The 24,856-nt window shown below is 40.6% G+C and overlaps 1 protein-coding gene across 2 annotated transcripts in view; it reads right to left on the reverse strand.

The window, feature by feature from the left end:
- Positions 1-5,503: 5,503 nt before the first annotated feature.
- C5H9orf85 (chromosome 5 C9orf85 homolog) overlaps positions 5,504-24,856 on the reverse strand; it is a 53,121-nt gene continuing 33,768 nt past the window's right edge. For both annotated transcript variants that reach the window (XM_075973673.1, XM_075973672.1), the window contains exons 3-4: positions 7,044-7,157; positions 5,504-6,577 (exon numbers count right to left, since the gene is read on the reverse strand). In XM_075973673.1, coding sequence (XP_075829788.1) covers positions 6,439-6,577; positions 7,044-7,157 — 253 coding nt within the window. In that variant the 3' untranslated portion in view covers positions 5,504-6,438. The remainder of the gene's footprint in view (positions 6,578-7,043; positions 7,158-24,856) is intronic.

Below are 24,856 nucleotides of genomic sequence, written 5' to 3' on the forward strand. Positions count from 1 at the left end.
GTTAATTATTCTTCCTCATTGCCATGACACAGTCCCTGGAGGGGAAAAAGCAACCTTAAAAAAAAATAATACCTCACTCATGATTTCTAAGACAAAATTAAAATCACTCAATATGCAGAGCTTTCAAAGTGCCTGGGACTCAAAGGATGAAGCAGCTGGCGAACAGTGAAAGACTGTTGGTGTATTTCGTGCCGCTGTAACAAAGCACTCAAGTACTTTATAAAATAATAGCATTGATCTGGCTCACAATTCTGGCAATGAAAGGGTCAAAGAACCACGACAAGGGCTTTTTGGCCTCTGAGTCCCTTCGGGCAAGAACTCACTCAGTTCCTTGCAAAGGTGGTTCCTTCATGACCTAATTAGCTGACACTGAGCCCCTCTTAGAGTGTCTGCCACTTCAAGCCCACAAGCCAAGGGCCGATGCTTCCAGCATACCATCCAGGATGCTCACGCCATATCTTAATACATCAGACAGTAATCTATTATTATTACATCACAGAAAAGGGAAAAGCCTACACAAAACAGGCATGATGGAAATTCCAAGAGTTATAATCTACGTAAAAATCAGACGTTTTAGAACTATAAATTCACTGTTTTGAGATTAAGGACTTGTCAGAGGTTTAAAAGCACCTTGAGCGCATTAATCTACTAGAAAACTCGTGAATGCAGAGTGGCAAACAGGAAGCGACTGCTGAGGCACAGAGGAAGAGGCGAATAAAAACAGGCAGGGGAGTCAGAGCACACCGCCCAGAGGATCTACTCGTGGGCAGCACTAGTTTCAGAAACGGAGTAGATGCTATTTGCAGAAATGACGGAAGACGGTTTTCTGAGTCTGATGATAAACGTATCAACAGATTTCAGGGGCTCAGAAAGTTTCACATAGAACAACAAATACATTCACGTCAGTGAAATCAGTCAAAGGGCTGAAACAAAATAGTAGAAGGAAAAGAAGGGCTTTGTTTCATGAGAGTCTCACGTGGCCTAGGCTGGCCTCAAACTCACCGTGCAGCAGAGGCTGACCACGCTCGGCAGGCTCTGACCCTTCTGTCACCTCTCTGGGAGGGAGCTTTAAGGGCTCTAAGGTAAACAGCTCCACCTCGCAGCTCCTGGAACAGACCAACAAGTTTTCCTTTCAACGCTTCCCAATGTGATTTTTCTGCCTGGTACATTGTCTTAATTTGGGTTTCTATTGCTATGAAGAGACACCATGACCACGACGACTCTCACAAAAGAAAAACATTTAATTGGGGGTGGATTACAGTTTCAGAGGTTTAGTCCATTATCAACATTCTAAACATGGGGGCATACAGGCAGACATGGTGCTGGAGAAGGAGCTGAGAGTTCTACATCTTGACACAGGCGACAGGAAGTGGCTATAACACATATGAGACCTCCAAGCCTGCCTCCACAGTGATACTTCTTCCAACAAGGCTGTACCTACTCCAAAAAAGTCAAACTTCCTAACAGTGCCACTCCCTTTGGGGGCCATTTTCTTTCAAACCACCACAAACACTTTTCTCATGTCTCTTAGCCCTGTTTTCAATGAGTCACTTTAAAAATCATTTCTCACTCCTCACTTACTTGAGCACCCCACCTCTAGCCCACCCGGCTCTGACTCCTGATCAATACTCACCCCATGCTTCATTTCGTCTCACAGAGCATTGCTCATCATCTCTGTTCATCAACAGCTCATCACTCCAAAAGCAATTCTAATTAACTGTGTTACTGCATACAGATGCTTGGAATCTGAGTGCAACTGCTATCAGATGATCAGTAGCTATTTAATCTATGATAATCCTTTTGTAGAACCAAGGCAAGAGGTCAAGTTGACAAGCCTTCACGGCCAATCAATCATATTTAATACATCAATCTATGTTTTGCTGCCACAGCTGGTAAGTGCTATAGACTGGGCGCTACAAAGCTATTGCTGTATCCGCTGGAATGCTTCTGGCTGCAAGTAACTGGATTTCGGATTGGCAGGAGTTTGTACAACAACGTTTACTTACGTTACAAGAACTGGGAGATTGTGGGCCCAAGATTCCCAAGGGCTGGAGTCCAGCAGGTCAGAGCCACTGGAGAGGTATGGACGTCAGCAGCTAAACACACAAATTTACCTGAGGGAGCAAAACTTAATTCCCCTTTTCTTTATTTTTTTTTTCTCTTAACTCTTTTATACCACCTAAGACAAAATCCCTATGCAAGAAGGAAATCACGTCAAAACCACAAATTACATACTTTCCAAAATCAAATTAAAATCTTTACATAAGAAGAAATCACATGATCATAAGTTATGTTTTTCTTAGAAGCCCACATGTAGTTAAGCATTTTCCTTTGAATTAAGTTACCTACTTCAACAATTTCACCCCAAAGCAATGATTCTTTCATAGTTGATTAGCAAAATTTGAAGCAAGCCAAATATATTTCAGCCAGCTGTTTGCAGTTTCCGTGTAGCAGACTCCTATCTTATTTCTGCTCAGCAAGGCCTTACTCGGGTGCTCGAGCTAACCATCTATTTTTCTTATTTTCTTTTTTTTTTTTTTTTTGAGACAGGGTTTCTCTGTGGCTTTGGAGCCTGTCCTGGAACTAGCTCTGTAGACCAGGCTGGTCTCGAACTCACTGAGATCCGCCTGCCTCTGCCTCCTGAGTGCTGGGATTAAAGGCGTGCGCCACCACCGCCCGGCCTTTTCTTATTTTCTTTACACACAATAGGGTCATTTAATCCTTTCACAATTTTATTTTTGAAAGGTGCATCCCAAACCTGCAATTACTTCTGTAAAGCTACATGATCGAGGAGCTTGGACCTTACCTTGGGTGCACGGACATAATTGCTTTCTTTTATGGTCAGCCTGTTCTTCCACAGGCGGAGTTCAGGTATCTAGAATGCATTAAACTTCCTTGTTTTCACTTTCCATCCTTGGCAAATCTCACATCTCTAAGCGTCATTTCTCTATAAAAATCATCTTCATTATGATCTGCAAGTAAATTGCCTCATGAGGAGTGGGATTTTTCCCATGAGACAATCACACTATACTAGATCCAGTGGGAGTCCACTCAACAATCACACCATGCCAAATATGGTAAGAACATACTATCAGCAAGCAGGAGAGCCAGCAGAAGCAAGAGGCATCCTGTAGCCCTCCCTCCCCCAGGACTTTGAAGCTGTGCTAACCAATGAGCATAAGCTCTATTGCTGATTGTAGCTCCTCTGACGTGACCGCCACCATCCAAGTCAGCGGCTTTGAGGCAAAAGGCTACAAGTTCTCATGTATTCTCATGGCACATTTAGGCAGAAAGAGCCAAGCTATTTTCTTTTTCTTGGTAATTCTTTCCCAGAATCCCCCTATATGGCTATCGACTTCTAGCTGTAAGAGAGTCTGTGAAGAAGTCAATTCGGCAAGCACGTCCTGTGTCTGGTACACATGAAAATGGCTTTTTACTACATGTAACTATTTTCTGTAGCTGACAATTGGAATCAGCTGAGGACCTGGAGAGACAAAAAACCCAGGAGGAATAAATCATAGGGGAAAGGAATTCCTTAAGAGTCTATGGAGTGTGTGACTAGAGCTGGAACTTCAGTAAGAACCCAGGTATGTCTGGACGCGATGATTTGGATTATCTGAATATCAAGGCAGGGGAACTTTCATTAGGCACTGATTTATTACAATAAAATGAAACGTGATTGTTTCATAATTTCCACATGCTGAATTACAACAAAAAAAAAGTTTCCGGCTAGAAAGGATAATTCTGACATGGTTTCCCAGGATAGCCATGGCGATCCTGGAACTAACTCACTAGGTAGAACAGGTTGGCCTTGAACTCGATATCCATCTGCCTCTGCTTCCCGAACGCAACTATTAAAGGTGTGTGCTAGCCACCACACCTGGCTTTAGAAAGGATAGTTCTTTTTTTTTTTTTTTTGCAGAGATTGAATATTTTTTATTCTTTCTTAATGAACTACCTCTTTTTATATCATTTCAAACATTATAAATTAGAACAGCAAAAAAACCATTTCAGTACACTGAGAATCTCAAAGTAGTTTAAAGTAATATCTATTTGCCACCGGTGTCCTCTAGGGATTGATTTCAAAACTTTTTTTTTTTTTTGGAAATGGGAGGCTGGGAGGAGGCGGAAACTTGTTTTTTTTCCTTTTCTCAATAAAATAAAAAAAAAAAAGAAAGGATAGTTCTTAAAGAAACACAAAGGAACTAAAGCTTTCAAGGTCCACTTCCCAAAGCAAGCAAAACAACTATTCTTAGTCCTAAAGAGATAAATGCAGCTGTGGTGTGTGCCTCTACGTGACACTCTTCCTTACCCATTTCTCTCCAGGTAAAGAAGCAGAAACAGCAGTGGCAAGTGCCTTTAATCTCAGCATCTGAAAGTAAATTCATATCACACATGCATTTCAATGTATCTTTAAAACAACCCTATCAATTTACAAAAAAAAAAAACCTTAATACCATCTACTACCAAAACCCATAGTCGATAAACAAAAGGGGAATAAGATATTGCTGCACACATTAAAATCGGCTACTAAGGAAAGATAAGAAGACAGGGAGGATTTGGAGACTGAGGAGACAGAGAAAAACCCCTTGCCTTGGAATCTAGCTGAAGCCTTCGCTAGCAGCAGAGCAAGGATTCCAACACAACAACTGTCCCAGGCCTTTGTCCTTCCTAGCCACAAATCTGTCATTTTCTAGGAGTTTCACCAAGAACTATATAGGACGGGCACGCACTAAGTCCTTTATCTTATGCAGTGGCTTCAGCTTTTACATGATCAGGTCATGATTCCATTCATGGCAGAGTCATCTCACCGAGAGAGAGGATTTTTTTAAACACTGTAGTGGTTTGAATGAGAACAGAGACTTGGATATTTGAACCGTTGGTCCCCCGTTGGAGGCATGATTTTGATGGAGGAGTGTGTCACTGGGAACAGGCTATGAGAACTGAAAAGCTGGCTCCATTTCCAGTGGTGGCTGCCATGCCTGTGTGCTACCATGTCTCCCCACTACAATGAACTCTATCTCCTTGGACCTAGACATCCAAATAAACTCTTCTATAAGTTGTTTAGGCCATGGTATTTTATCACAGCAACTTAAAGTAACTAATACACTTAGGAAACTTGAGATGTAACCCATGAGTACATATGGCTAACTCCAAGACGGGTAACTGCCCACTCTTCCTCGAGCCCATATTCACACTTGGTTACACCCAGCTTTCTGTCCTCTTTTTTTTTTTTAAGAAGCCCACACTCATACTCTTGAGTATGATACTCTTAAAGTATCTCTTGAGCTTTGAGTTTAAGCCTAAATTAAAATATCTTCAATAATTTCTAATCCTGCTTCATTTTATATGGGTATTGTGTGCATCAGGAAAACCAGTCAAACCCATAAACCTCAACATCAAAGCAATGTACAATAATGTAAGATGAGCAAATCATAGCTTTTATAAGAACATGGATCAATTTCCAAATTTTAGAACAATAAAAAAGCCATACACACAAGTCTAAAGCCAGGGTTTCACATTTATTTCAATGGTTCAGAAAATATATACGCACATATATACACATACATACATGTCATATACACATATGTGGAGATTAAGACACAAAGAAAACATAATAAAACATTAAAGTTGAGAATCGATGAAGAGAGTATGAAAAAGTTCATTATATTGCCTCACCACCTTTCTATAGCTTTAGGATTTTAAGTATAAGAACTCACACTTCAGCAATCACACAAAGCTAACCTACACTGCCCACAAGTAGAACCGCTGGCAGCAAAGTGAGAACTCAGAGCAATGTAATAGCTTACATGGAAGAGCATCACCGGAGCGTCTGGCAATGCGAGTATCTCCATCGAGTATGAAGGTTAGTTTCCTTTCCAGTTATTAACTATATACTCCACACAATTTTTTCTGAGTATTTATTTCCAAACTGGAAAAGGTAAAAACAATGGAATGGCATATATAAAAATATTTTTGAAGGAAAATCACTACACCTGATTTTATATGTGTGTTTGTGTATAAAAATAAATGGTTTTGCTTTGTAAGATACAAGGGGGCTTTTGCTAAGAAAGTTACACACGTGAGGTCAGATTACAAAAATGTACTCACTATGAGTTAATCATCTTAATTTTCCAAGAGATAGTTCTACACAACCAGCAGTTCTCAACACGGGATAATCTGACATTAGATAATATGCTTTTCTAAACAATTCCCATAGATTGTACAACAGGCCATAGGAAGTTTCCATACATATTCTGTATATGCAGCTCAAGTTTTATTGTGAAAACCTGAAAGTTTCTGTTATTCAAATGTATAAATAATTTATACTGCTCATGCATCAGCTCTGCCTGTTTTGGACAGCCTTTTCGGACCCCCACACCGGATGTCTCTGTGTCTGCCGAGCCCTCTGCAGTCACCTCGGTGCTGTCAGGCCACCTAAGAGTCCCCATCCTCCCCATCCGAGTCAGCGTCAGCGTCAAAATCCTCGTCACTGTCTTCCTCCCCTCTGCAGCTTCTTCTACAGTTAGAACCTTGATTTTCAGTATTTGCTGAATTTTCTGGTTCTTTATTAAACCTAAATAGAAGAAAAAGAAGAAAAGTTTATAATTATTACCCAGGCTTTCATTATTTAATGGTGGGGGTTAAAAAAGCCTCTCCTTGTTTCTTCCTATCAGGAGCCTACAGAAAAGCAGAGAAGAGCCTCTTCTAAAGACAGCTTAGCTCGAGTCAGCACTTCCAAGGCTGCTGTGAGAAGAGTGGGCTCCGGGTGAGTGAGGAGGTCACCAGGGAGGACTGCTCTGAAAAAGTCATTCTTCAGATGAGTATGAAGCGCAAGGCTGAAGAGTTGATGTTCTTAAACATACAAATGTCATCTTATACTCTAATAGAAAAGTTTGATGAAACTGTGACCCTTTTCCTGCTATGAAGAAAAGTGCTTCTATTAATGGCAGACACACAACTTTAAACTGAGTTGGTGTTGCCTAGAGAAAGCTCATGGATGATGACTAAACACAAACCCCAATGTAAAAGGAAACACTCACGGAATAACAATGTCTTCTTTCTTTCCACATTTTGCGCAAACTTCAAGCTCACAGGCACATGGTCTACATATTATGTGGTAAGAGTCCTTTACTGTCTTCTGTAAACATTTAACACTGAAAGAGAAAGGGAAAATTAATACAGATTTTTACTACTTAGGATCTTGATGTGGTAAAAAGCTGTGGCTATGTATGGTTAAAAGTCCAAAAGTTGAAAGGTCGACTTAAAGCTCAGATGTTTATCTTCTGTGTGAGCGTGTGCGCTTGCGTGCACATGTGTGTAGAGGCCAGAGGGCAACCTGAGGTATCATCTCTCAGATATCATCACCTTGTTCTTTGAGACAGAGTCTAACTGCCTCGGAGTTTACCATGTAGACCTGCCTGTCTCCGCTTCCCAACACTGGGGATCATAAGCTCACAGCACGGCTTGGCACCTGGCTTTCATATGGGCTCCGGTGACTCAACTCAGGTACTCACACTGACACAGCAAGCACTTCGCTGATGGTATGTCTCCCTGGTCCCTAATGTCAAGCACAGACACTTACACCACTTCAAGTAACAGTATTTCTGGACCACAACTCACACCTGCTGGTTGTCCACCTCCTTAAGGTTTTTAAGTGTCATTAAAAACTTATTAAAATAATATCTACATGCAAAAAACAATATATAATATACAATCCACAAAAAGAATAAAGTAATTAACAAAAATGCTATAAACCCAATGTACAGAACTAAACCAAACACCTACAGTGGCTGCATCAACCACATCCAGGGCAGCTCCCATGCACAGGGTACTTGGCCAACATAAAATGAACTTAATGGGGGACTGGCGCGGACCTGCGCAGAGACGCAGGCGGTGGGGACAGGCACAGCGGCAGACGCAGGCGATGGGGACCAGCGCACAACACTGAGAGCAGATCGCCCCACTACAATTAAATCAAAGAGGTAGGCCTTTTGTTGGAGAGGTCCCTGGCAAACGGGGAGCCTGGTCCTGTTCCTGAAGACCCTTCTGAGGGGTGAGAGGGATCTTGGCCCTCGCAGGAGCCAGAAAACAGAGTGAGGGCATTTTGTAAGAGGAGCCCCTGGCCAGCAGGGAAACCTGATCCAGTTTTAAAAGACCCCTTAGATAGCAGCGATAGGAGGAGATGGGCAGGCACCAAGGCAAGAATTCACCCAATAATCTGAAAAACAACATGAAAACACCAGAACCCAACGATCTTACAACAGAAAGACTGGAACACCCTAATATAGAAGAAGTGGAAAAAACTGACTTTATGAAAGCAATAGAGTCCCTTAAACAACATGTAAAAAACGCCCTTATAGAAATGGATGGGAAGTATAACAAAAAGTTCGAAGAAATGAGTAAATACGTACATGATACCCTGGGAAACCAAGAAAAAACGATAAAACAGGTAATGGAAACATTTCAAGAATTGAAAACTGAAATGGAAGCAAGAAAACACAAACTGAGGACCAGCTGGATATGGGAAATCTAGGTCAACGAGCAGAGTTTACAGAAACAAGCATAATCAATAGAATACAAGAGATAGAAGAAAGAATCTCAGATTCTGAGGACACCATAGAGAAAATAAACGCACTGATCAAAGAAAACAGCAAAGCCAACAAATTCTCATCACAAAACATTCAGGAAATATGGGACAAACCTAAGAATAATAGGAATAGAAGAAGGAGAAGAGTCACAGCTCAAAGGCCCAGAAATTATTTTTAACAAAATTATGGAAGAAAACTTTCCCAACATAAAGATATTACTTTGAATATTCAAGAAGCATACAGAACACCAAACAGACTGGATCAAAGAAAAACATCCCTCGCCATATAATAATCAAAACACAAAATATACAGGTTAAAGAAAGAATATTAAGAGCTGCAAAGGAAAAAGGGCAAGTAACTTATAAAGGTAAACCGATCAGACTTACACCTGACTTCTCTATGGAAACCATAAAAGCCAGAAGGTCCTGGATAGAGGTACTGCAGAAACTAAGAGACCAAGGATGCAAACCCAAATTACTATACCCAGCCAAGCTATTGTTCACTATCAATGGAGAAAACAAGACATTCCAGGATAAGAACAAATTTAAACAATACGTAGCCACAAATCCAGCACTACAGAAAGTAATAGAAAGAAAATCGCAACCAAAGGAATCCAACATCCCCAATACTGCCTACAATAACTCAGGCATCTAGCGACCCTTCACCAGCACATCTCAAAGAAGGGAGACACACAAACTCTACTACCAGAAACATTAAGAATAACCGGAGTAAACAACCACTGGTCATTAATATCACTTAATATTAATGGTCTCAATTCACCTATAAAAAGGCACAGGCTAAGAGATTGGATATGAAAACAGGATCCAAAATTCTGCTGTTTGCAAGAAACACATCTCAACCACAAAGACAGGCATCTACTCAGAGTAAAGGGTTGGGAAAAGGTGTTTCAAGCAAATGGTCCTAAGAAAAAAGCAGGTGTGGCCATACTAATTTCTAATAAAACTGACTTCAAACTAAAATCAATCAGAAGAGACCGAGATGGACACTTTATACTCATAACAGGAACAATTCATCAGGATGACGTCTCAATCCTGAATATCTACGCCCCTAATATAAAAGCACCCACTTATGTAAAAGAAATATTACTAGAACTCAAGGCAGACATCAAACCTCTCTCTCCAATGGACAGGTCAATCAGACAGAAACCTAATAGAGAATTAAGAGAATGATTGGAGGTAATGAAGCAAATGGACTTAACAGACATCTATAGAACATCCACCCAAATAGGAAAGAATATACCTTCTTCTCTGCAGCTCATGGAACCTTCTTGAAAATTGAGCACATACATGGAAACAAAGGAAACCTCCAGATACAAAAAAATATCAGTGTCCACCTGTATCTTATCAGATCACCACGGATTAAAGTTAGAAGGCAACAACAATGCTACCCCCAGAAAGCCGACAAACTCATGGAAACTGAACAGTCAACTACTGAACCACACCTGGGTCAAGGAAGAAATTAAGAAAGAAACTAAAGTCTTCCTAGAATTTAATGAAAATAAAGAGACAACATACTCAAACCTATGGGACATGATGAAAGCAGTGCTAAGAGGAAAGTTCATAGCACTAAGTGCCCACTTAAAGAAAACGGGGAAAGCATACATTGGGGACTTAACAGCACACCTGAAAGCTCTAGAAAAAAAAAGAAGCAGACACGCCCAGGAGGAGTAGAAGACTGGAAATAATCAAACTGAGGGCGGAAATCAACAAAATAGAAACACAGAAAACAGTCCAAAGAATCAATGAAACAAAAGTTGGTTCTTGGAGAAAATCAACAAGATAGACAAACCCCTATCCAAACTAATTAAACAACACAGAGAGAACCCGCAAATAAATAAGATCAGAAATGAAAAGGGGGACATAACCACAGACACAGAGGAAATTCAGAGAATCATTTGACCTTACTACAAAAGCCTGTATGCCACAAAACTGGAAAATGCAAAAGAAATGGACATTTTTTTAAAATAAGTACCATATACCAAAGCTAAACCAAGACCAGGTGAACGATCTAAATAGACCTGTTAGTCGCGAAGAACTAGAAACTGTTATCAAAAATCTCCCTTCCAAAAAAAGCCCAGGACCAGATGGTTACAATGCAGAATTCTACCAGAACTTCCAAGAAGAGCTAATACCTAAACTCCTTAATGTATTTCACAATATAGAAACAGAAGAATCATTGCCAAACTCCTTTTATGAAGCTACAGTTACCCTGATACCAAAACCACACAAATACCCAACCAAGAAAGAGAATTACAGGCCTAGCTCACTCATGAATATCGACGCAAAAATTCGCAATAAAATACTGGCAAACCGAATTCAAGAACACATTAGAAAAATTATCCATTATGATCAAGTAGGCTTCATCCTAGAGATGCAGGGCTGGTTCAACATACGCAAATGTATCAATGTAATCTACCATATAAATAAACTGAAAGAAAAAAAACCATATGATCATATCATTAGATGCTGAAAAAGCATTTGACAAAATTCAACACCCCTTTATGATAAAGGTCTTGGAGAGATTAGGGATACAAGGGTCATACCTAAATATAATAAAAGCTATTTACAGCAAGCCGAAAGCTAACATTAAATTAAACGAAGAAAAACTAAAAGCCATCCCACTAAAATCAGGAACACGACAAGGATGTCCACTCTCGCCATACCTCTTCAATATAGTGCTTGAAGTTCTAGCAATAGCAATAAGACAACATAAGGGGATCAAGGGGATTCGTATTGGAAAGGAAGAAGTTAAGCTTTCGTTATTTGCAGATGATATGATAGTATACATAAGCGACCCCAAAAACTCTACCAAAGAACTCCTACAGCTGATAAACACCTTTAGTAATGTGGCAAGAAACAAGATCAACTCCAAAAAATCAGTTGCCTTCCTATACACTAAGGATAAGGAAACAGAGAGGGAAATCAGAGAAGCATCACCTTTCACGATAGCCACAAATAGCAGAAAATATCTTGGGGTAACTCTGACCAAGGAAGTTAAAGATCTCTTTGACAAGAACTTTAAGTCTTTGAAGAAAGAAATTGAAGAGGACACCAGAAAATGGAAGGACCTCCCTTACTCTTGGATTGGGAGGATCAACACAGTAAAAATGGCAATTCTACCAAAAGCAATCTATAGATTCAATGCAATCCCCATCAAAATCCCATCAAAATTCTTCACAGATCTCGAGAAGACAATAATCAACTTTATATGGAAAAACAAAAAACCCAGGATAGCCAAAACAATCTTATACAATAAAGGATCGTCTGGAGGCATTACCATCCCTGACTTCAAACTCTATTACAGTATTGAAAACAGCTTGGTATTGGCATAAAAACAGAGAAATCGACCAATGGAATCGAATAGAAGACCCTGACTTTAACCCACAAACCTATGAACACCTGATATTCAATAAAGGAGCTAAAAGTATACAATGGAAAAAGAGCATCTTCAACAAATTGTGCTGGCAAAACTGGATGTCAACCTGTAGAAGAATGAAAATAGATCCATATCTATCACCATGCACAAAACTCAAGTCCAAATGGATTAAAGACCTCAATATCAGTCCGAACACACTGAACCTGATAGAAGAGAAAGTGGGAAGTACTCTACAGCACATGGGCACAGGAGACCACTTCCTACGTATAACCCCAGCAGCACAAACATTAAGGGCCTCATTAAATAAATGGGACCTCCTGAGACTGAGAAGCTTCTGTAAAGCAAAGGACACTGTCACTAAAACAAAAAGGCAACCCACTAACTGGGAGAAGATCTTCACCAACCCCGCAACTGACAAAGGTCTGATCTCCAAAATATATAAAGAACTCAAGAAACTAGACCGTAAAAGGCTAATCAACCCAATTATAAAATGGCACTGAGCTGAACAGAGAATTCTCAACAGAAGAGGTTCAAATGGCCAAAAGACACTTAAGGTCATGCTCAACTTCCTTAGCGATCAGGGAAATGCAAATCAAGACAACTTTAAGATACCATCTTAAATCTGTCAGAATGGCTAAAATCAAAAACACCAAGGATAGCCTTTGCTGGAGAGGTTGTGGAGAAAGGGGTACACTCACCCATTGCTGGTGGGAATGCAAACTTGTGCAACCACTTTGGAAAGCAGTGTGGCTGTTTCTCAGGAAATTCGAGAACAACCTACCCCTGGACCCAGCAATACCACTCTTGGGAATATACCCAAGAGATGCCCTATCATACAACAAAAGTATATGCTCAACTATGTTCATAGCAGCATTGTTTGTAATAGCCAGAACCTGGAAACAACCTAGATGCCCTTCAATGGAAGAATGGATGAAGAAAGTATGGAATATATACATATTAGAGTACTACTCAGCAGTAAAAAACAAGTACTTCTTGAAGTTTGCATACAAATGGATGGAAATAGAAAACACTATCCTGAGTGAGGTAAGCCAGACCCCAAAAGAGGAACATGGGATGTACTCACTCATATTTGGTTTCTAGCCATAAATAAAGGACATTGAGCCTATAATTAGTGATCCTAGAGAAGCTAAATAAGAAGGAGAACCCAAAGAAAAACATATAGGCATCCTCCTGAATATTAACCTTCATCAGGAGAGGAAAGGAGACAGAGACCCACATTGGAGCACCGGACAGAAATCTCAAGGTCCAAATCAGGAGCAGAAGGAGAGAGAGCACGAGCAAGGAACTCAGGACCGTAAGGGGTGCACCCACACACTGCGACAATGGGGATGTTCTATCAGGAACTCATCAAAGCCAGCTGGCCTGGGTCTGGAAAAGCCTGGGATAAAACCAGACTAGCCGAACATAGCGGACAATGAGGACTACTGAGAACTCAAGAACAATGGCAATGGGTTTTTGATCCTACTGCATGTACTGGCTTTGTGGGAGCCTAGGCAGTTTGGATGCTCACCTTACTAGACCTGGATGGAGGTGGGTGGTCCTTGGACTTCCCACAGGGCAGGGAACCCTGATGGCTCTTTGGGCTGACGAGGGAGGGGGATTTGATCGGGGAAGGGGGAGGGAAATGGGAGGCGGTGGCGGGGAGGAGGCAGAAATCTTTAATAAATAAATAAAAATAAATAAAACAAAACCAACAACAATAATATTCAGTGGTAATGATAGCATAGGACACCTATATACTGTGGGCAAGCACAGAAAGGTATGGCAGGTTTGGAAAGCAACTTGCAATCTCTTCTCTCTCTCTGCATGTTATATTATATGTCCGTGTGAATTTAGATGCACAGGCCTGTGTGCACACTCCCTGAGACCAGAGAAGAATGACCTCTCTCTTCTCTTCTCTTCTCTTCTCTTCTCTTCTCTTCTCTTCTCTTCTCTTCTCTTCTCTTCTCTTCTCTTCTCTTCCTCCCTTCCTCCCTCTTTCCCTTCCTCCTCCGTGACAAGGTCTCTCACTGAACCTGGAGCTAGGTGGGCATCTAGCCAACCTCAGTGATTATCCTGTCTCTTCTCCCCACACAACTGGAGTTAAAGGCACCTGTGTGGCCAACACTCATCTTGCCCAATTGAGAGTTAGCATCAGAGCCTATGCTTGCACACCAAGTGACCTTCTCCAGAGTCATTTCCCTAGCCTCTGCAGCTCACATATTCTCTCTATTCTCTCTCTCCTTCTCCCTCTCTCCCTCCCTCTGTCTCTTCCCCACCCCCACCTCTCTCTCTCTCTCTCTCTCTCTCTCTCTCTCTCTCTCTCTCTCTCTCTCTCTCTCACACACACACACACACACACACACACACACTCACACGCTCTCGCGCTTAACAACCCAATATCTCACTATGGTATCCTTATTTGATAAAAATGAAAACTATTGTTCATACAAAACACTGTCTTATATTAATGGTTTAACTTTAAAGAGGTAAAATGCAGCACATCCTAAATGCGTCTCAGCTGGCCAGTATGTAAAACTCTACTGCACCCCTTTCGATGGACTCCTACTCAGCAAGAGGCCGGGCATACACTATGGATAAACTTCAAAGAGAAGTAGCACTCACATCTGCACCGTAAGGTTCCCCACATCTGGCATTCAGGAACGGCAAAATGCAGAGAAGGAAAACAGATCAGTGCTTGCCAGCAGTTGGCAAAGGGTAGGACTGACTTTAAAGTGACAATAAGAAAGTCGTGGGTAATTACAGTTCCTTATCTTCCACGTGATGCCCATGGCACAAATGCATAGGTTAAAACTTCAACCTTACACGGCACAGGATGAACTTTAGAGTGCACAAATCACACACTAGGATAATAAAGACCTTAGACATAGGAGCTAAATTAAAACAGTTATTAAAATTTCTGTGGTAAATTGTTTTAGTATACTTGGATTCTGGCATTTCAAAAAGCTTTACTACATTATTCTGTATTAAAAATAGACTTAAAGATCACACCATTAGGAACACAAGGAAAACATCCCAATCATTCCAACGGATTATGAAACTTTCCATAACACTTTTAGCTTTAATTTCTTAGTCCTGAAACAATGTTAAGTCTCTCTCGGTTTGGGTCATCTGATAATTCAAGGAAATGACAGCTTGTTTTGCTTTTGATAAATATTTGTCTCATGCTAGAGACCTCAAGAAACACCAATTCTTTAAGTATTTAAGTTGCTAATGCAGAGTTAAAATTGTACTCCTGGGAACTCTCAGAGTTAAGATTGACATGTAAATCTTTAAAATGGCTCCCTTGTTTGGCAGTCTGCAGTCAAAAGGGTCCTGATCCTTTAGCTAGCCAGCCTAACAAAGGTGACTCTTAGAAATCAACCCCACATCAGCATGTTAAACACCAGTTGTTAAATGCATTGTTTACAGAACCAAAATCTTGGGAATGAGTCCCACGAATCTGCTACACTCGTTAGGAAATTCTTATGCCCACAAACATTTGAGAACTCTTGACGTCTATCATAATAAAAAGACCTTCATTCCTAAGTAAGAGTTTCTGAGCCCTTGGTGGAGTTTACAATGACCAATTCTGAGAACAGAAGGAAATCTGAAAGCAATTACAATCTTTTCAAAGTTAAATTACTTCTGAAACCAAGTTTTGTTAGGAGAGTATCCCTGCATAAAAGTAGGAAAGAGACTCACTTAGACGGCATTTCACTTTCTATAGAGGTGAGGTACGGCTTTGGCAACGTGAATGACAACATTCTTTATAGTCTCCCTCTTCTGCCTCCCAAGAGCGACGCTAGTGTGCCCTTCCTTTCAAAACACATAGCCCAGGCCTTGTGCACATGCAGTGAGCACAGCAGAGTTCCCCAGCTACAGAGGTCTGCAGGTTTTAAAAACTCAACACAAAGGACCTTGATTATTAAGTGTGAGCACAGTTTACATAGCACTTTAATAGTCATCCATTCCAAGTTGCATAAAACTCATAAAGTATTTTAAAGCATCTTTAAAACTAGCTATAAATCTCTAATCACTCCCGAGTACTCTTCCTTATAAAATTTGTGATATGGAATAACTTTAAATTGCCCAAATATTTATTTTTCTTAATTTTCCTTGAAAAATTGCTGCATTTATTACATTTTATTAAAGAAACATCAAGGTGTTAATCTTAGTTTTTCCTCCTTTTCATATTTTCTCTCTCTCTTTCTCTCTATTTCTCTTCGTGTGTGTGTGTGTGTGTGTGTGTGAAAGAGAGAGAGAGAGAGAGAGAGAGAGAGAGAGAGAATTATCAGAAACAATCACTCAAACTGTTTTGGTTATGTATATATTACAACTAATCAGTTTAATGTGGCTAAATTAAAACACAATTTGCTCTTATAGACCATATTTACTGACAAGGACTCAATACCTAACATCTCTAAAATGGCACAGTCTGTACAATGTAAAACACAAAAGGAAAAAATAAGTGCTGACCACTCACAATCAGGAACAGACTGGGAGTTTTCAATGTATCATAGCAAGTTCTAGAAAATATTTTGAAAATAAAATGGTAGAAAAGAACATGATTTGGAATGGGAGACTAGCCCAGTTTTGACAAGTCCCTGTCACACCATCTTTGAAAGTCACTCTAACTTCCTTTGAGTATCACTCTTCATAATGGGTACCCACACTGTTGACACTTGAGCATAACGAATCGAATCACTGGTACTGGGTTCTACGACACCTGAATTACATTGTATTCACTGTCCTAGCAAACCCAGTTAAACATAAACCGCAGGACTTACGTTGTTTTGATAGCAAAAAGATCTACAAGGGGATCCACTGGGATAAACAGCAAACACATTAGCAGCTGACAGAAACAAATTTCCCTCTGTTGTAAGCTATCTGCCTTAGCTTCCTGGTTACTATGTTCTGACTGCAGCCATCCTTAGTCCCCCGTGGTATGTGCACACAGGATGACTGGACACGTTGGTAAACAGTGACTGTCAGCACCTCACCCTCTGATATGCAAATGAGAGAAATTCAATACTGGCAGATCCTCAAGGTACTTCCTCCAATAGGCATAGGCAACCTATGTTATTTACAAGAAGGAGAGTCTAAAACTAAACTATAAGATTAGCTCCCACTAGATTTTTAAGTGCTTTTTAAGGAGAACACTTACCCCCATCCCCATTCCAAAAAACTATGTAGTAGTTAGAATTCATTTCCTGGGGTCTCCAGATTATACACTCCAGACTACACAGACAGGTGATACTACCTCCCGTACTGCAGTAATTGCCTGGAGTAGGATCATTTATCACCACCACCATTTTGAGACAGGGTCTCCACATAACCCTGAATGCTCTGGAACTCACTCTGTAGACCAGGCTAGGCTTGAACTCAGAGACATCTGCCTGCCTCTACCTCAGAGTGCTGAGATTAAAGGCTTGATAATTCTTAAAAGAATACAAAACATTCACCTTTGGCCAAGAGCAGTTTGTTGACAGGAGAATGGAAATGTTTAGGGCAGGAGATTTTCAATGCTGTAAATGTAGGGACACAGCTCTCTGTGACTCACCGATGAAAGGTGGAAATGAGAGGCACAGGCAGAGATCATGTGTAGTTGTTTGGTTTTGGTTTATTTTAACTCTTTGCGGGACCACTACCCAGCTCCCAAATAAATACAGAAGACTTTTTGCCTCTGGACTTTTATCTTTCTTTATTCTGTATGTCTTTCTTTCCTTCTTACTCTGTGGCTGGGTAGCTGGCTCCTAACGTCCTCTTCTCTTTCTCTTTTTTTTCTAGCTCTTCCCTCCTTCTCCTGTTTATTTCTCTGCCTGGCAGCTCTGCCTTTTCTCTCTCCTGCCTAGCCACTGACCGTTCAGCTCTTTATTAGACCAATCAGGTGTTTTAGACAGGCAAAGTAACACAGCTTTACAGAGTTAAACAAAAGCAACATAAAAGAATACAACCCATCTTTGCATTATTAAACAGATATTCCATAGCATAAAAGAATGTAACACATCTTTAAATAATATTCCACAACAGCCATGCTGTACAGCTTAGTTCACATGCTTTCCATGTGAGGGACTGGTGGAGCTGGGCCATGGAATTCTTATATAAATGGTGATAGATGTTTATTTTGGTGAAAGAATAAAAATAAAAGATGATCCAGTTTTTTTGATGTCAGAAATTGAATGATGAATTCTATGTCTAGTTTTCTCTTCGTTACATATATATTTGAGGTCAACCAAAAACTCTTGTTGCATATAATATTATTCACGTCCATGGACTACCAAAGTTACAGACTGGCAAGCAATAGAGGCATGGTGGTATATCTGTCATTACACACTAGGTAGGGTGAGGTGGCAGGAGTGAGCCCAAGGGTAGTCTAAAGGGCACCATGAGACTTTGACTTATCAAACAAGCAAACAGCAAAAATATAGAACAAATGAGACAGTTACCCGACGTGGGATTCCCCTTTGTATGCTGTGAATATATTTTATTACCATTGGTTAATAAAGAAGCTTTTTCAGCCAATGGCTTAGCAGAGTAAAGCCAGGCAGGAAATCAAAACAGCGACAGAGAGAGAGAGAGAGAGAGAGAGAGAGAGAGAGAGAGAGAGAGAGAGAAAGAGAGAGAGAGAGAGAGAGAGAGAGAGAGAGAGAGGAGAATGGGCGGAGTCAAAGAGATGTCACGTAGCTGCTGGATGAGAAAGATGGCTTCCGCCTAAACCTTACCGACTGCCCAGACCCGAATAAGGAAACAGAAACTATATTAATTACAACATTGTTTGGCTCTACTAAGCCATTGGCAGAAACAGTTTCTTTAATGGTAATAAAACACATTCATAGCATACAGAGGGGAATCCCACATCAGTCATCTGCATCATCTGTGAGCGATGCAGGGATAGGAATGGCTCTACTCATCTTCCTTTCTTTCCCAGGCTACTCTTTACAAGGTTTTCTGTAAGTATCATCCACACCACTCCCCTAATCACGTTTCATGACGTTTCTGAACCTTTCTCTTGTTTTTATTGTATTACTTCTCTGCAATCATATCTTGTATGCCTGGGGTCTTCCTTTCTTCTAATAATTACCACTTCTAACCATCTGCTCAAGAACTGCCTCTGGACCTGAATCTCCAGAGAGATTACAAGTTCCTTGCTGATAGTGATACTTCATACTTTTTATCATATAAAGTACAGTGTCTTGTGGATTGAAGATGCTATTTAAAATAATTGTGAAATGAACCATATTTCTTACCGGGTATCTTGATACAAGTTAATATCATCTATGAGGAGGTAACTTCAATTAAAAACATGCTTCCATAAGATCAGGCTGTAGGCAAGCCTGTGTATTTTCTTAATCAGTGATAAATGAGGGGGGCCTAGTCTATTGTGGGTGGTGCTATCCCTCGGCTGGTGGCCCTGGGGTCTATAAGAAACCAGGCTGAGCAAGCCATGATGAGCAAGCCACTAAGTAGCACTCTTCCATGCCTCTGCATCAGCTCCTTCCTCCAGGTTCTTGCCCTGCTTGAGTTCCTGTGTTGACGTCCTTTGATGATGAACTGTGATGTGGAAGCATAAGCTGAATAAACCCTTCCTCAAGTTGCTTTGATCACAGCAATAGCTATTCACCGACTAAGACAACCTCTTTTGTAGGTCATCCCTAAATAATTGACATCTTTTCATTTCTTTTTTCTCTTTCCCAAAACTGTGTCAGTTTCCTGACAATTCTCTCTATAAAGAACTATGGAAATAATTCTTATGGTTACCCATCAACAAAAAACCACTTCTAATTTCAGAGGACACATCATTTTCCAAGCCTAAATAGTAAAAGCATTTTTAAAATACGAGAAATGGAAAGTGTTCTATAATAACAAGGCAGCTTACGATCCCAGAGGATGAATCCTTCCTGAAAGTTCTTTATTGATCTGCAATGTCAACCCTAATCCTTGTTCATTAAGTCACACTGCATCATGGGAAGCTAGAGTCCAACTGCAGGGATGAACTCACTGTTTACAGTATCTTTACCATGCTTACGGAGCACGAGGGAACGGCAGGGAAAGGGGTGGAAAACAGCAGCTACAGCTCAGGCCATTACTATCTTTATCTCTGGATTCTGCCAGATGCCATACCCTGCTCAACAATCTTTATTCATTAACCTCTGTCATCACAAACTGACCTGGATTTTCAAATAAACTAAGAGCAGCGGCTCTCAACCTTCAAAATGCTAAGACACCCCCCCCCCCGCTGTTAATACAGTTCCTCATGCTGCGGTTATTCCCAACCGTAAAATTATTTCATTGTTACTTTATAACTGTAAATTTGCTACTGTTATAGATAGTAATGTAAATATATGATATGCAGGATATCATGACCCACAGACTGAGAACTTCTTATACAGAGAGAAGAGGCCACAAATGAAGGGTTAATTATTAAATATCCCTTAGGTGCTAATGCATTTCCCCTAAGTTAAGTTTTGGTATAAAGACTTTTTGGAGAAAAAAAAGGAGAAAATTTTCAGGATGTGAACTCAGGATATCATGAGGGATCTCTGATAATCTCCCTCCCGATGAAACCATGTGAGTCGTGTCTTTATTTCCACACCTCCACGCCAGTCCAGAGAGAGATAGTTTATGTTGGGACCTGGTAGAGAATTAATTTATGGTCTGGGCTATAGCACCAGACCCCGACACTTAAGGAGCTAAAAAGATGGTTCAGTGTTTAAGAGCACTTGCTTCTGTTCCAGAGGACTTGAGCCCGGTTTCCAGCATCCACATTAGGAGGCTCTCAACTGCCTGTAACTCCAGTTCCAGGGAATCCAACACCTCTGGCCTCTGTGGAGACCTGTTGACATACACACCTGCACATAATTAAGATTCCTCAATGAAAGCTCAATTATTAAATATCCCATCAATGAAGGTTTAATTATTAATGCCCTTTCTCCTACTGTATTTCAGAGTGATTCCTCCTCGTAATTATACACGTGGTAAGTAATGAAAATTTCTCTGTTTAGTAGGAATATGCTAAAACACAGGTTTGTTGTTGTTAATGTATTTATTTCAGTGAAATTCAGAACATCACTTAAGGTCCACACTGCTAAATTTAGTGAACTATAATGCAATACTTAAACATGCCAATATTTTTCTAAGTCAATAAATTTTGTGAAAGGTAATGAATATATTGTCTTTCCTACTTGGTCTAAAACCCTATATAAAAATAGAAATTACAAACTGGACAAATAACCCAAGTGCTACATTTACTTGGTAGAAACAAACTAATCCATAGAAAGCCAGTCATCAGGTCATAAACACATACACACCCAATTTTTACCACTTGAATTATGAACTTTACAATTATATGGAGGATGAGGAACAGCTCGCGCTGGTCAATGGCACACAGCAGTCATCTGTCTCTAAAAATAGAAGGGACAACACCTTGGGTGTCATGGAAGTTACCTATCTACACAGAGTTACGTCAGAATGACTGGGATTGCAGTAGTGTCTGCTTAGCCAACGCAGATAATTAGTGGATGCCAATGGACTGGTACTGAATGCAGTATCAGAGCCAGACAAGCAAGGTACTGGCACTAATTACCGCATTCTCTGTGAACCACTGACTTGTTTCCTCTGAAAAATGAGGGCAGTGGTACTCCTTCCTGTTTGTTTCTTTTGTGGTTTTAGACCAAGCTGTTCCTGAACTCCTGGATTCATGCTATCTTCCTGCATCAGTCTTCCCTGGGAGGCCAGGCTCAGCCCCCACATTCAGTATTGGGGTATTAAGAAATTCAGGGATACAGAACTTCTGTATGAACTCTATTTTCCTGAAAAAGCCACACCTACATTAAAAATGCCACAGACCAGAATGACAACTAATTAGAACTTCTGCGACTATGGAGCTGGAGGATTAACCACAGAGTCAGCAACCACCACCTCTATATCTGACTGGATATCCTTTGAGTGTCAGGTAAAACCTTTGAGATGTATAAACTAAACAGACGACTAGTTTTCACCACCCCGAAGGCTAGGAGTGTGCTCAGCTAGCTTGAGTCCTGCAGAAGGAACCCGTTTCAAGGCAGCTGGCTACCCACTGTCCTCAGCAGTGTATCTGGAAGGGTCTTGATTTCTTTCTTTTGTTCTGTGACTATAGAAGTTAATGTAAACACTTCCATGCAGGAGCATGCCATTCAGGGTAACTCAAGTCTATGTCCTTGGCCATGGGTACTCATATTTAGCTCAGAAAAAGACTATCTCTTATTCCTGTTGGAGTAAGAGCTGTGTTCTGATATCCTTTTATAAGCATGATGATGGACTGAGGCTGTGGGAGAAGGAACGTGTATTTAAGACCAGTCTGGGATAGATAATGGATTCCACGCTAGCCTGAGCTGCATAGTGAGAAGAAACAAAGGGATTTGTCTATAAAGAGTACAGCTAGGTCCTACTCAGAGAGTCTGATTAGGAAGGAAGAGCTCCTGGAGTAGCACCACATCTCTGTGACCCCAGCCCCTGCGGGGGAGGGGAGAATCAGGGGCTCCAGGCAAGCCTGTCTCAAAAGACTCAAAGAAAAAGAGAAGACACAGGCACCACGAACAGAGACACAACATATGGTGGCATGAGGCTCTTGGCAGCAAGTCTCACCGTCTCAGTGTCTTCCAGATATGACTTGTGGGCTTCTCCTGACTTACAGACGTCTCCTCCGTCCCCTACTCCCGCACTGTAGCAGATGGTTCAAACAACCTAGCTTTCCCTACTGAACTCCTTAGAACAATGAAGAGGATTAACCTTTATTCTTTTCCTTTTCACTTTGCCTTCATGTGTACAGTGTGTGAGTCGGCATGATGAACTGCTGTCCTCTTACAGGCGCATGAGCCACCATGTGGGTGCTGGGAATGGAACCCAGGTCTTCAGCAAGAGCAGTAAGGGCTCTTAACCATGGAGCCATCTCTCCAGCCTCTCTTTATTTGTTAGACCACAGGTTTATTTATCTCTGGACAAAGAGAGATGTCTGACAACAGGTGAGACGAGGTTCAACAATGACTTTAAAGGAATAGTAAAATTTATTCAATGCAATTAAGTACGAAGGGCAAGGGATCTTATAAAATAATTGGTCTAAAAGGTGTCAAGAAATTTTGATACTTTAAAATTAAATTAATGGTTAAAAGATTTTGCCCTTTTCTCAAAAGGTGCAAGAAGGCTAGAAATGAAATGAACTGTTTGTTTAAATGCCTGGGTAAGGGGGATTATATGTTTAAGTCAAGACAAAGTTTAGATCCAATGACAAATTCAACTAATCCTGAAGCCCTGTTTTCCTGTGCTCTCATAGTCCAGTACTGATCATCCCAGAGGCCCTTTCCTTCCATTCAACAAAAGCTTGGTGCTTCATTAAATCTTACAAACGTCACCAATCTTGTTTACTGAACTGTGCACGGCAGGAACTTCCAGTTTAACACACTCCGCTTAGAACCACCCTGTGCATTTCTTCTTAAATACAGAAAGACAAACAGGCTTTACTTTTAGGTTCTGAAATTCCTGTTGTTTCGTGTAACCAAGCAATAGTCTTTCAAAAGAAAAAAAAAACTTAAAAATATTTAAATATTTATTAATTTATTTATTGAGGGAGAACATCTGTGTCCACACTCACAAGCATGTCATAGCATCCAGATGGAGGCCTGAGGTGTCTCATCACCCACCAAGCAACCTTTTCGTGCCATCAGTTTGGACACGTTATAAAGCAAATATTCGCATTAATATTAGAATCTCTAGGCTACTTCTCTTTCTCTTTTCATCCATTAAACAAAATGGCCAGTAATAGTGCATCAGCCCATGTCTGACTCTACCTAGTACCACAGAAGATGCTGACAAAGAACAAGCAACCAACCACAGACTGGGGCCTGACTGGGAGAGCTGGACACATTCAACTAATCACTTAAGATATTCAATACGTGATTATGATTCAGTTTGTGCTAGGTGATTTCACCCTACTATAGGCTGGGGATGCAGAGCATTTTAAGGTTCACAAAATGAAAATATGATGATATACTCAGTGTATCAAGCTGAGGTACTTTCATTTATAGGATGGGTTAATTAGGATGTAAACTGTTCTAAGGTGAGAAACATCTGTATAATTGGAATAAAAACCTCATCCTCTCCTTTCCCCTTTCCTTCTTGGTTTCTTGAGAGGGGACTAAACTATGTATCACGTACTTCACAAGCTGGCCTAGAATTCCCTATATATTTTAGGTTCTTGAACTTGTGGTCCTCCTGCCTTAGCTTCCTAAGTGCAGGCCTAGTTTGGACTTAACCATTTCTTCAGGTCTTCCTTTCCTTATGAGAGTCCTCATGCTATATAAAATGTGTATCAATTACATTTGCAGGTTTGGGTATTCCACTTTTAGATACTGAATCCCAGCTATGAACCAGAAGGGCAGATGAAAAAGGCTTTTCCTCCCTTCTCTGCCTAGAGCTCTGCTTTGACTAGTATTTATTTCTCAGGCTCCTGTGAGATATTCTTCGCTTTGCATTTACTTGGACTTCCTTATTCTTGGTGATTTCCCTTAATACTGTCTTAGGGTTTCTATTACTGTGAAGAGACAACATAACCACAGCAACTCTTATAAAGGAAAACATTTAATTGGGTTTGAGCCCTATGTTGGGCACCAATTTCTAGTAGCACCAAAGAGTTCCACAATAGCCTGGAAAGGGGTATAACAAAGGTTTAATGATGTGAGAATAAACTCACAGTAAGGGTAGCGATCCACAGTCCACTGCACGTGCTGGGAACTGGAACCAAATCCAGCAGAAAAAGAGGACCATGCACGCTTTTCATCTGCACTTAGAGTACATGAGACCAAGCCCAAAGTGGATGGGTATCTTAAAGGCTA

This window comes from Microtus pennsylvanicus, chromosome 5 (genome assembly GCF_037038515.1).
Source record: "Microtus pennsylvanicus isolate mMicPen1 chromosome 5, mMicPen1.hap1, whole genome shotgun sequence".
In the NCBI taxonomy this organism is placed as follows: Eukaryota; Metazoa; Chordata; class Mammalia; order Rodentia; family Cricetidae; genus Microtus; species Microtus pennsylvanicus.